General features: G+C 47.3%; 1 protein-coding gene across 1 annotated transcript in view; it reads right to left on the bottom strand.

The window, feature by feature from the left end:
- TMC7 (transmembrane channel like 7) overlaps positions 1-9,254 on the bottom strand; it is a 50,376-nt gene extending 41,122 nt beyond the window's left edge. Inside the window, exon 1 of the mRNA XM_082669569.1 lies at positions 9,132-9,254. Coding sequence (XP_082525695.1) covers positions 9,132-9,198 — 67 coding nt within the window. The 5' untranslated portion in view covers positions 9,199-9,254. The remainder of the gene's footprint in view (positions 1-9,131) is intronic.
- Positions 9,255-13,722: the final 4,468 nt, after the last annotated feature.

Below are 13,722 nucleotides of genomic sequence, written 5' to 3'. Positions count from 1 at the left end.
TCTGCTGTTCTTCCAGGTTAAGGACAAAGTTAGTCTCTCTGAGGCTTAGAGCGGTGCCTTGCTCACAGAAACCTCTCCATCTGGAGAATGAATGAATGGATGGATGAATGGGCAGAGGCAGGCACATCTGGAGAGCATCCTGACGTCCCAACTTGCTGGGCAGCTCTTTCCACAGGACACCAAATCCTACCAACGAGCACAAACATTCCCAGAATGTGGGCACAGGCCAACTGTGACCTAAATGGCACCAAAACCACCGCCAGCCTCCCTCAGGGGCTTGCCGAGAACCTAGCCTGACCGTATTTGGTGCTGGCTTCACTCCAGGGTTTTTCTTCCCACTCACAGAATCATGGAAACTCTGGGGAAGAAGGGACCTTCTGGGTCATCTGGTCCAGGCAACCGGCCAGCTGCTGTGGCAATGAGCTCTGTTTGATACCTTTCATGGAGTCCCTCTCTGTGTGGGACTCTGGGCTGGGGGCAGGGGCTCTGGAGACGATGAAGGTTTACAGACTTGCTTCCCGCCTCGAAGAGTTTCCCCCCCGCCTCGTCCAACCAGCACTTATCTCCCAAGTGCCCAGCCCACTGCATCCCTGTCATTAGCCCATCCTCCTCCCTATGTGTTTACCTGCGTATTGACTCTGACCGTCTCCCTCCCCCATTAGACTGTGACCTCCATGAGGAAAGGGACCCCATCTCTCTCCTTCACCACGGAGTCCTCAGGCTGTAAGACAGAGCCTGACACATGGCGGATGCTTAATAAAAACCTGTTAAGTGAATGAACGCATGCATGAATGAACTGTGAATAAATGAATTTGGCGCTGAGGATACAGGCAACATTGGCTCACCCCCCAGGTAGACCAAAGTATATGTTTAGCACACCAGCAAAAGAGGGGCACCAAAAAAATGAGAAGAAGATGTAAGGAATTTAAGCATTTAATATTATTCATTTCTTTAGGGGTGACTTTTTATTTCACAATTGAAAAAGCTGGCAAAAAAATATTGATTGGGATGTTGACTGTATATTACAGCCTTTCTACTTCAGGTACTTTACACAAGGCAGCCCTATTAGACACATGCACGTACACCCAGTTTGACGCTACCAGTAAGACAATGTAGACATCGATTTCAGAGCTTCTTAGACTTCTTTCCACTCATGTCTGTGTGTGTGACATTGTTTTGATTTTGGATGCTAACTGGAGCTGGGGCACCTGAATAATTTCTGCTCACAGCTGCCAAAGGGTCTTAACCAAGGAGCTCCCAGTGCAGGGGATCTGGTTAAAGCTTCTATGACATTTCTACCAAGTGCTCAAAAACCTCTGAGGCCAGGGGACTCATCAAGGCCCTACTCCTGGCAGGACCACCCAACCACCCATCCATTCATTCACCCATTCACTTGAAAAGATTTACTGAGCAACTGCTACGTGCCATGCACCGTTCTAGGACTGGGACACAGCCTTGAATACGACACACAAACTCCCCCTGCCTCTGGAGGAGACAGACAATAGACAAGTAAGAACAATATATTTCAAATGATGATAGATGTCTGGAGAAAAATAAAGCAGGGGTGTATTTGAGCAAAGCCTGAAGGGAGGGAGGGAAAGAGCCACGTGGTTATCTGGAGGAAGAGCATCCAACAGAAGATAGAGATGAGCAAGGTAGAGACAGAGAAGAGCAAGTGCAAAGGCCCTGAGGCAGGACTGTGCCTGGTCAGTTCGAGGAACAAGAAGGCCCGTGTGGCTGAAGGAGAGTCAGCAGGGTAGGAGGTCGGGGAGAAACAGGCCAGGCCACGTGGGGCCTGTGGGCCATGTTGTTACCTTGCTTGGGTAAGGTGGGAACCAAGCGGGGTTCTCAGCAGAGAACAATCTGACTCGGATTTAACAGGATCTCTCCGGGCAGCCATGTGGCAATTTCTGTCCTTGAGCTACGCAGGTCGGCATGGCTACAGCCCATGGCAGGGCATCACGTGTCAAGGGGCACCATCCTGCAATGACGGAAATGTTCTATAATTGTACTATTTAACGTGGTGACCACTAGCCACTGTGGCTACTGGGTTACTGAAATGTGGCTGGTAAGACTAAGGAAATGAATTTTTAATTTTATCAGACTTTATTCAATTTACACCTTACAGCCACGGGTGGCTAGTGGCTACTGTACTGGACAACACAGAGGGGCCTTTTTCACAGGAACCCAGAACCTAGTCTGAGAGGGGAGGAGCCGGGGCCTTGGGAGCCTCCTCCATCTGCCAGACTTCAGAATCGCAGGGCTGGGGGGACCTGCGTGAGTCACACCACCTGGCACCTGGGTGGGGCCTGGGGAACGGCTGGGTCCCAAGGCTTTATGACCAGACAAGCAAACAGCCGTCAGGAGCAGTGACTAACTGAGCAATCAGATCCATGCTGAGCCCAGAACCCAGGCCTCCTGGTTTCGAAGCCAGTAGAGCATCCGGTGGACTGTCCATGGAGCTGTTACGGTGCTTCTGTCTGTCTGAGGAGGTGACATGACACGTGGTTAAGAGCACTGGCTCCAAAGCCCGCTGCCTGGATCCTAACCCCGGCTCCACTTGCTACCCGTGTGACCTGGCAAGTTTCTTGACCATTCTGTGTCTCAGTTTTCCCACCTGTAAAATAGGGGTAGTAGTTCCCACCTCGCACAGCCATCCTAAGGCTATTAGATGGCTACTGTATGTCAAGTGCTTAGAAAAGAGGGCAGCAAATCTTTTCTGTAAAGAGCCAGATAGTAAATACTATTTACCACACGGTCTCTGTCACAACTATTCAACCTGCCACTGCAGTAGGAAAGCAGCCATAATGCATGACTGTTTCCTAATGAAACTTTATAGAAATACGTGGTGGCCCAGATTTGGCCCACGGGCTGTAGTTTGCAGACCCCGGGTTAGGGCAGTGCCTGGCACATCGTGCTACCTACTTGAAGCCAGGACTCTGATTATTTATTGATGAACTTAATGTACATGAAGATTTAAATCTGCAGTGGCAAGGGAGAGGAGGGGGTGTCCTCTCGCTAAGGACCAAGCTACTCCCTATGTGGAGTGTTTATCTTCCTTGGCTAGGACCTCTCCAAAAAAGACTTCCAACTTTCCTGGAAGTGACAATAACCAAAAATTCGCCTTTACTGAGCATTTACCGTGTGCCATGATGATGTCAAATCCTTTACCTAGCTATCTCCTGTGATCCTCAGGAAGGGCCCTTCTTATGTATTACCCTTATTTTGCAATATGGAAAGTTCAGAGAAGATAGGACCTTTTTCCAAGGTCAAGTTAAGGTCTGAACCATGAGGGCAATGACCTCAGCATGTCTTACTCACTCTTACACCCCTACTGATTAGCATGGGGCTGGCACATAACAGGGACTCAAAAAACATGTCAAATTAATACACGGACACGGTAGCTCTATTCACAACATGAACATCCTTCTGTTGCAGCAGCTTGTCAAGTAACATCTCAGGCCCTCAGTTTCCAGGGGGATAAAATGGGCAAATAACACCTACTACACTGAGTTGCTCTGAGGAATTAAAGAAAGTTACCCACTTGAGTCCCAAATCAAATTGCTGACGGAGCCTACTGACCCTCAGGGACCGGCTCCTGCTAGCTGACCTCGTCCCATCTCCTCTCCAAGCTCCAGCCCAAGGCCTCCTCAGATACATGGAGGCCATTCCCACCTCTGCCCTTTGCTCTTCCTGTAGCCCCTCCGAGCACTCTTCCCACCGGGGCTTCCCATTCACCTGCGCTGGCTCCTCTACATCCTTGGGCCTCGGCTCAGCGGTCCCCTCCTGGGAGGGCTGTCCAGGCGGGCCGCTCCCCCTCTCTGTCTCATCACCTGCTTATCTCCTTCTCAGCACCTATGCTTAGCTGTCTCTGACCCATTTCCCTCCACCTGTTTAGGGTCTCCCCTGCTGGACTAGAAGCTTCGTGAAAGCACGTCCCTTGCCTGCCTCTTTTGTCCCTAGGCCCCTCGCCTGGTGCATGCTTTTGGCCCAAAATCAGTTCCCCACCTTCTCCTGGTGGGAGTGGGAAAACACAGAAGGGCTGGGTGGTCCCACAGCCAAACAATGCTCTTTTACAAAGCAGCCAGATTGCAACAAAGTTAACAACACTGAAAAGTCATTTCCCCCTTTTATCCCTTAAATTCTTCACTTCCTGAAGAAAAAACCAAACAAAAAAAGCCACTCACGGCCTCTGGCCTTTGGGCCTAATCCGGTCCTGAACTGCTGGGCAGACAGAGCTCGGCCTCTTCCAGACAGAGGGGAAAAAAATAACTCAGGTCAGAAGGCTGGCTCACTGTGGCCTGTGTCCAGGCCTGCACAACAGCCCTCCCACCCAGGACAGCTTTGATGAGTAACCTGGATGAATGGACTTAGCAGATAAAGTTAAAAAAAAAAAAAAACACTGCAGGTCAAACGGTTACTTGTCTTCAAATTTCCTAAAATCGGTCAGACTAAAATAGCCCACGGAATAGTTGTTTAACTACATAAGTATCTAACAGATACCTTCAGAGAGTATAGGCACAGAGCACATGCAGTCATCAAACCTGATAATACTGGGGCTAGAAAAGGCTCTAATAATCATAATCATAATAATACCAAGAGCTACCATTCAAGTGCACAGCGCCTGCCCACAAGGTGCTGCTTATCTCATTAAATCCTTTCAGTGACCCTAGCAGATGGGGGTATGTGAAAATATTTTGGAACTAGGTAGAGGGGATGGTTGTACCATATTGTGAACGCACTAAATGCTGTACACTTTAAAATGGTTGATTTTGTTATGCGAATTATGCCTCGATCTCCGCCCCCAAAAAAGTCACTGCATGCATGCTAGCCGAAGGACTCCCGACAGGAATGAGCATGTAGTTATACTACACATCCTGTACACATACATTTACTGGCTGGTATGAAGTACTGACAGACTGGAATATGGTAAATATTTGACAAAGGGAAAAAAACATGCAGAGTCACTCCATTCAATAAACACAGAACATGCCAGGTACGATGGGGCTGAGGGGCGAAACGCCCTGGAAGAGGGCAAAATGCCTCATGGTCAGGGGGTGGGGAGGCGTTGCCTCTTGGGAGGAGGGGACATTCCAGCTGAGAGCAGAAGTGTGAGGAGCTGGCCCTGGGAAGAGCAGGGGGAAGGGTGTGCCGGCTACAGGGAACAGAGGCTGCAAAGACCTGGAGGGAAGCGCTGGGGCCTGGGAGGGGTGGGGAGCAGGTGGAGAGGCCCTGGAACAAGGCGGTCCTCCGGCTTCCATTCCTATCAGAATCTCCACTTTATAGATGAGGAAACGGAAGCTCAGAAAGGGCAGTAACTTGCTCAAGGCTACACAGTTTATAAGAGGCCAAGTCGGTGTCTGAACCTGGGTCTGCTTAATTCCAAAATCCCTGCCCTTAAAAATGATACAACTCAAGAGAAGTGAGAATACAGTTCAAGGGATACTTTGACAGGGTGAGGCTAGCGGGCTCTGTGGGTACAGAGACGAGACATAGTCTAGCCTGTGGGAGGGGAGGTAGTCAGGGAAGGCTTCCAGGAGGAAGTGACACCAGACTGAAAGATGAGAAAAATAGTATGCCTTAAAAGGAAGTAAAGTAATAGCCTCATGGTAGAGGGAACAGCAGAAGCTTCTCAGGCTCAAAAAGTGGCATGGGAACCGTCAGGTGGGGGTGGGGGGTGTGTGTGGAGATGGGAGCTAAGATGGGGACCAAATCACTAAGGGCATCCTTTCAACTAGTGTTTATTGAAGGCCTCCTATACACCAAGCACTGGGCTAAGCAGGGGGATGCCATGGTGAGCCAAACAGGCCCAGGCCCTGCCCTGCTGGAGCTTACCATCTAGTAGGAGAGCAGAGACATCATAACAACAGTTAACACTTACATGGGCCATGGCAGCCACTCCCCAGGATGGCCCCCTGTGACCCTCCCCTCCTAATATTCACGCCTCTATACAGGCCCCATCCACACTGAACAGGGCTGACCCATGTGAACAATAAAAACAACACAGTGTGATTTCTAAGACCAGCTCATAAAAGACACTACAGCTTCCGCCTTGCTCTCTCTTGGATCATCTGCTCTGAGAGAAGCCAGCCACCACGTCTCGAGGACACTTAAGCAGCCCTCTGGGAAGTCCACATGGAGAGGAACTGAGGCTTCCTGTCAACAGCCAGTGTCAACTCACCATCCATGTGAGCGAGTCATCTTAGAAGGGATCCTCCAGCTCCAGGTAAGCCTTTGAATGACTGCATGGCTGGCTGACACCATGACTGCAATTTTGTAAGACAGACTGAGCCAGAAAAGCCTAGATAGGTCACTCCCCAATTCCTGACCCACAGAAACCTTGAGGTAAGTGGGTTCTAAGCCTCTAAATTTTGGGATGATTTGTTCCAAGGTACAGATAACTAACTTAAGCATTTACTTATTTATATAAGTAAGTTATGAGTTTATTTATATAAGTAAGTTATTTATATAAATTATCTGAATCCTCATAATGACCTCCTGAAGTAGGTACTTTCGTTATTTAATACATAAGGAAACTGAGGCACCAGGCACTTAACTGCCTTTCCCAAAGACAAAACCAGTGAATGGGAAAAAGAGGATTTGCATCTGAGAATCCAGAGTCTAGACTTGAAACCACTACACTATAGCTGCCAGCATGGCTGTGGGTATACTCCATCATTCATTCATTCATCACAGGTTTAGTACCTACCACGTGCCGGACACTGTTCTAGGTCCTAGGGGAACAAGAAAAAGCCCCTGATTTTCATGGCACCCACATTCTAGAAGGAGAGATAGCTAATAAACCAGGAAATGATCAAACCACATGACTTCAGATGGTGCTAAGTGCTTTGAAGGAATAAGCAAGGTCAGGGTAAGAGATAGGGGGGTACTTCTCCAAACAAGATGACTCCAGAGGTCTGCCTCTCTGAAGTGACATTTGAGCAGAGACCTGACAGGAGCAGAAAGAGGCTGCCATAGGAAGATCAAAGAGAAATGCACTCCAGGCAACGAGAACAGCAGATGCAAAGGCCCTGAGGCAGAAATGACCTTGATATGTTGGAGGAATGAGAAGGCAGTCAGTGTAGCTGGAGCAGCATGGGCTAAGGTAAGGCTGTAGGTGATGAGAGCCTGCAGAGATGGGCTGGGGTCCTTGCTGGCCTTGTTGGAGGCCTGGAGCTTGTTCTCAGAGCAGTGGGAAGCCACTGAAAAGTTTTAATTAAGAAGGCAATTATTGTCTATTCAGCCATAAAAACAAATGAAATAGTGCTATTTGCAGCAACATGTATGGACCTTGAGATTATCACACTAAGTGAAGTAAGTCAGAAAGAGAAAGACAAATACCATACGCTGTCACTTACCTGTGGAATCTAAAATATGACACAAGTGAACTTATCTGCGAAACCGAAACAGATTCACAGATACAGAGAACAGACTTGTGGTTGCCAAGGGGAAGGGGGGTTGAGGGAGGGATGGAGTGGGAGTTTGGGACTAGCAGATGCAAACCATTATATACAGAATGAATAAACAACAAGGTCCTACTGTCTAGCACAGGGAACTATATTCAATATCCTGTAATAAACCATCATGGAAAAGAAAAAAAAAAAAGAAGGCAAATGTTGTGATCTGTTTCATCATTAACAAGGATACACACTTCCCAATTCTGTAAACTAGACGCCCTGTCTCCTGACCCCCTCCAGCTGTCCTCCCGAGATGCTCATACAGTGCGTCATGGTTTACAAACTGCTGCAAAGTCATAAACACAGTCCCTTCTGAGCCTTCCACTCATGCTGGTGGGTACAAGGTCATAAAATATCATCTGTCCAAGGGACAGGGAGAACCTTTTGATTAGAGGCGCTAGTTACAGTACTCATAAAAAGATGCTTAGAGATCCCCTTGAACACCCAGCAAAGATCCAAGGAAGAGGAATCTCCTTGCCTTCTGTATGGGAAAGCAGGGTTGGCATCTTAAATGTGATGAAGTGTGATTAAATAAGAGAAAGATAAAAAATCATGTGGAAAATACTTGAATAGCTATTACTGAAAGGCTGAAATTGAGCTGATGCCAGCACTATTAACACTGCATTAGAAAATAATTAGCATCAAACCCAGTCTTTTTTCTGATTCCCGAGCAAGTTCCCGGAGTTTGAGTCACTCTAGATGTTTTTCTCTTTCTTCTTCTAGATGTTGAGATCAATCCAATCAGAGGGGCCCAATGCCCAAATCTACACTCATGCTTTACTGTAGATCCTTGTAACAAAATCTCTATTCTCAAATTGAAATAGAAAAAACGCTGCAGATAAAACTCACAGTGGGGAAGTTGAAGCCAAGGTACTAGGTATTGGAAGCATTGTCCACACACACACACACACACACACAAAACCTCACGGTGGGGTCTTGTGTTTTCTTAAGGGCAAATATAAGATATGAATGCTGCAAGGAAGCCTGCCTGGGTACTGGCAACTTTTCTATCTTGACTGAGTAGCGGTCGTACACATTTATGTTAAAATTCACAGAGCTGTACACTTCACTCTTAAGTTTTACCCAATAAAAAAAGGGAAAAGCATATACTTGTCTGGCTACCACTGATAGTGCCTTTTCTGTATCAAGCACTGTGCTAGGCACTTCACACATTTTTCTCTCAACTAATCCCACCAACATCTTATTCCCATTTTACTGCTGAAGAACCTAAGGTTCAGAGAGGGCAAGTCACTTACCAAAGATCACACAGCAATAAATAGCCGAGGCAGAATTCAGTTCTAAGTCCATCTAATTGTAAAGCCTCGTATGTTTGGGAGGCAGCCACCTGGTATCAGAATGTTAGGGCTGACAGGGATCTCACAATCTTTTCATTTAACATCTAAGATTATTTTGAGACTTGCCCGGGATCCCTCGACCAGCTTTGGGAAGGCAAACTCACCACTGTCGAGACTCCCATTCTAGTGCTCCTTTTGGTAGGGCATGGGCTCTCTGAATTGGGTGAGGATGGGTTGGAGGAGGGAGACCAGCAATAAGAAAGATCCGCTTTCCCCCAAGCCGGGAGGTGGGGAGGGGGCCGGGCCCGCGCCGAGCTCCCAGCACCTCGCGGCCGCTTGCACCCGCCGGCCGCCTGGAGCCGGGTCCGCGCCGCCCTACCTTGGTGGATGAAGGCCTGCCTGCTCGGCCTGCCGGGCGGGAGCGTACTGGCACTGGACTCGCTCATGGCTGCGCCGCGCGCCCCCGAAATGCCGCCGGAGACCCGCTCCGGCCGCCGCCGCCTCCCGGCCTTCCCTCGCGGAGCCGGGATTCCAGATTCCGGGGCTGACGTCACAGAGGCGGGGGCGGGGGCGGGGCGTCCCGGTGGCCCTTCCCACGCCCGACCCCGCTGGACCACCCGAGCAGCCCTGCGCTGGGAGGCGAGGTGTAGCCGGGAGGCAGTGGGAGGGTGCGGCTCCGCCGCGTCGGGGACCCATGAGGCGCGGCTGGAGAGCCGGAGAGACCCGGGACAGCTCCGTCCAGCGGCCGCGAGGAGGGGAGACCTCCCAGATTTTAAAAAGTGTAATAAAAATAACCAAGACGCCGAACAAGTGTATCTAGTAGGTTACCATTTGGGTACCAAAAGGAAAAAAAAAAGAGGGGGGGAATATATTTGTACATGTTTGTAAATGCATAAGATATCTGTCGAGTGGGGAGCTGGGAGGCCTGGATGAGAAAGGTACGAGGGATAGTTTTTCACTACGTGCCGTGTTTGTCTTTTAAAATTTGCACCTTATCCACGTTTCATCTCTGCCTCTATCCAGGTACAGCTTAAAAGATAGAATGAAAAGGAATTAGCAAATATAAATAAGTGCCAAATAATTAAAGAAATGTAATTGTATATACATTTGTATACAAGTAACTTCCAAATTAAATAAATGGGAAGTGTAGATAAATCGCCTATGCAGAAAAATTCTAAATAATTTATACAGCTACTTCAAGGAGGTGGAGCCTGACTCCCCAGTCTTTAAGTGCGGGCTGCACACAGTGACTTCCCTCTGAAGAGGACACTGCGGAAAGGGAGGGCGGGGCACGGCAAGTAACTACCTGAATAATACCTGACAAACACTTGCTCAGACAGATGATCCAGGTCGACATCAACAGTGATGTCATGTTGATGGTATGTAAGCACCCTTGATATGATGTGATGGGAATGACACTCTACCTGTGTGGGTCTTTCTCCCCCAAACCCATAGCCAAATCATAAGAAAAACATCAGATAAACCCCAGTCAAGGGACGTCCTACAGAAGACCTGAATAGCTACACAAGACTGTCAAGGTCATCAGAAACAGGGAAAGTCAGAAACTGTCACAGTGAAGAGGAGCCTAAGGGGACATGACCGCTTAAATGACCACTTAAGTGTAATATGGTCATCAGGGTGGGAATGTGTAACAGGAAAAGTAACAACTAAGCAAATCCGAATAAAGTATGGACTTTAGATAATAATACTGTGTCAATATTGGCTCATCTGCTACTGATGTAAGATAGTAATAATCACAGAAACTGAGTCTAAGGTGTATGGAAATTCTCTGTGATATTCTCAAATTTTTCCGTAACTCTAAAACTATTCCAAGATAGAAAGTTATTTTTTTTAAGAAGTAATTGCCTGGATCAAAATAAATGCTAGTAATAAATGTAGTAAAGGGTTGGGTCACTGAGTTTCCAGTTGGAAACTGGTTTCTAATTATTCCCTGAGTGAGCTTGGCCATGTGACTCAACCTCTCTGAGACTCTGTTTTCTCACCTGTAGAAAGGGTTGTAGTGAGAATAATCCCCTGAAGTGCCTGGCAGAGCATCTGGGGGAAAAAAACCCAAACAAACCTAATCTGATGCCAACCTCACACAAAAGAAAATCCAAAGATATAAATGTAAAAAATAAAACCATGAAAGTGCTTTGTAAAAAAGTGTTTTTGTTTTGTTTGAGGTTCGGTTTTGTTCATTTATTCAAACTACATAAAATTTTAAAATTCTGCAAGACAAGCAATGACATTTCTATGAGGCTATTCCTTGCAATGTTGTTTATACTAGCAAAAGAAAGAAGCGGCCTAAATCAATATAGATACAAGGCTGGTTGAATACATTTTGACACATACATCCAGCCATCAAATAGCTGTATATAGAAAGTTCGACATATAGAAAGTTCTATGTGTGGAAATATACACTTAAGTGAAAAAAGCAAGGTGCAGAAGAAGTGTATTAGGTAAGCTACCATTTGGGTAAAGAAAATACAAGAATATGTATGTGCTTGGAAATGCATAGTAAATTTCAGGACAAGTTGGGGGTATTTACTGATAATCCTTTTCTTCTGTATTGCACAGCTATATTACCTATATATGCTTGAAGTTTTAAAAAATTACCTGTAAAGTCTGTGGCACAAAGCAGTGTCAAGAAACGATGGCTGTTTCTGTTGTGAGACAGTGCCTCCTTCTTCCCTTCCTCACCAGAGGCCACCTCCCAGCCCTGATCCCAGCCCACAGATCTGGAAGGAGATGGATGGAGCCTGCCAGTGCTCATCTCCCTCCTACTGGTCTCACGCGGCACCTGGCACCTGGCCCTGGCTTGGTCTGCATCCCAAGCCAGGAGAGGCCTTGGGTTCTCTCTGGGGCAGGGGAATGAGCCCAGAACCCTGAAGGAAACTCCTTCCTCCCAGGAGATGACTGATTTTACAGGAATAGAAATAGGGTAGTTCTTTGGGAAAAGGTCTCAAAAATCTGTTGGAAGGAAATAGAAGGGGGAAGAAGGCTGGTAGCGGACAAACAGAAATTCAGACAGAAGGATGGCGAGTAGGACAGAAAGCAGAATCAAACATGGAATTCTTGATTCCATTTAGGTATTGCTTTATTTCAAGGGGAGGCGCATGTCTTTCCACAGCTCCCCCTATCAGCTTTATCTATCCTAGCACTTTACTTTTACTACTTGGTTTGTCTGTTTCCCGCACTAGAATACAGTATGAGGAAAGCTATGGTGGGGTCTCTCTTTTATTATTAGGATAATAATAATAGCTGCCACTTATTGAGGACTTACTCTGTACCAAATCCATATCATGCATTACCTCATTTAACTTTCATCATCTCTAAGAAGACAGTAGGAACCTTCAATCCCCATTTTAGAGAAAAAAGAACCAGGGTGCAGAGGGACAGGGTGGAATCAGCCCTCTGCTCTCCTTCGCCACCAGCGATCACCTGACCCAAAGCACCACCACCTCTGCCGAGGCGAGGACTGCCTCCTGCCTGTCTCCCTGCCTTGTCCAAACCTTGTCCACCAGCAGAACCAACTTCTCAGAAAGGAAATTGATCTTGTAATTTTCCTGCTAAACATCCCCTCCTCCTCTGGTTTCCTCTTGCCACTTAGAATACACCCTCGCTCTCCTTATCATGTGTGGAGCAGGCTTTGGGGGATCTGTCCAGCCCCATCTCCTACCATCACCACTGTGGCTGGCTTCCTTTCTCCTCCTATCTGAACACACCTATCTGTTCCTGCCTACGAGTTCATGTTTGCTGTTTCCCTCTTCCCAGAGCCTGCACCTCACACTTGCCCCTGATTTTGTCCGCTTCTCCCTTCACATGGCAAAATATGGCCACATTGCAGCTCCAAGTTGATATAAACTCTGAAAAGACTGATTAGAGGTCTGAGTCACAATTCCCAGATCCTGGGAGGGAGAGTCTGATGTATTGTATTTGACTTAAATAAAGAGTAAAGGACTTCCCTGGTGGTGCAGCCGTTAAAAATCTGCCTGCCAATGCAGGGAACACGGGTTTGATCCCTGGTCAGGGAAGGTCCCACATGCCGCTGAGCAACAAACCCATGTGCCACAACTACTGAGCCTGCGCTCTAGAGCCGGCGAGCTACAGCTACAGAGCCCACACGCCCCAACTACTGAAGCCTGTGCGCCGCCAACTACTGAAGCCCACGTACCTAGATCCCGAGCTCTACAACAAGAGAAGCCACTGCAATGAGGAGCCTGCGCACTGCAACAAAGAGTAGCCCCCGCTCACCACAACTAGAGAAAGCCTGCGCACAGCAACAAAGACCCAATGCAGCCAAAAAAAAAAAAGAGTAAATTCCTGGCCCCATTGACCACGTTCTTAATGTAGATTGTCCTGGTGCTTCCTATTGCCTTTCCCCTTCTTTCCACCCCCAACAACTGTCATTCCACAAGTGATCTACAACAGAAACGCTTTGTAAACTGCAAATGTCTAAATAAATGTTAATATAGTAGCTGTGGCTGTGTAAGACATAACTATGGGGTTGCAAAATGGGACAAAAAAGGGGGCATTTTATATACCACAGATGCGTGCAAATAAAGTTCATCATCTTAGTTCATTTATAGCCAGAGAATTAGCCAGTAACCTTTGCTACTCTGAATTTTAGTGGAGAGTTTGAGTTTGCTGTTGGTTTGTTTGCTTTTCTTTACTCATTTGGCTGATTTGCCTAAAAGCTTTTAGAACAATATTTTCCTCACCTTCTGACATGTTCCCTGACTTACACCAAAGTTCTGACACCTGCTGATTGTAAAGATCGCAGCTCTTTTATTTCTCAGCAGTGATAACCCAGTCTGATTCTCTTAAGGGATAATGAGAATTTATTAGAAGGTTGCTGGGTAAGACACAGCTGAGCCTCAGAAAGGATGGAAACCGAGGACTGGAGGGAAACCAGGAAGATGATTCTCTCTCCTCTTTTCTCATTTTGGCTCGTCTCTGAGGCTGCTTGT

Source organism: Grampus griseus (assembly GCF_964374135.1).
Source record: "Grampus griseus genome assembly, chromosome: 14".
Taxonomy (NCBI): Eukaryota; Metazoa; Chordata; class Mammalia; order Artiodactyla; family Delphinidae; genus Grampus; species Grampus griseus.
This window is presented reverse-complemented; position numbering and strand designations above follow the sequence as displayed.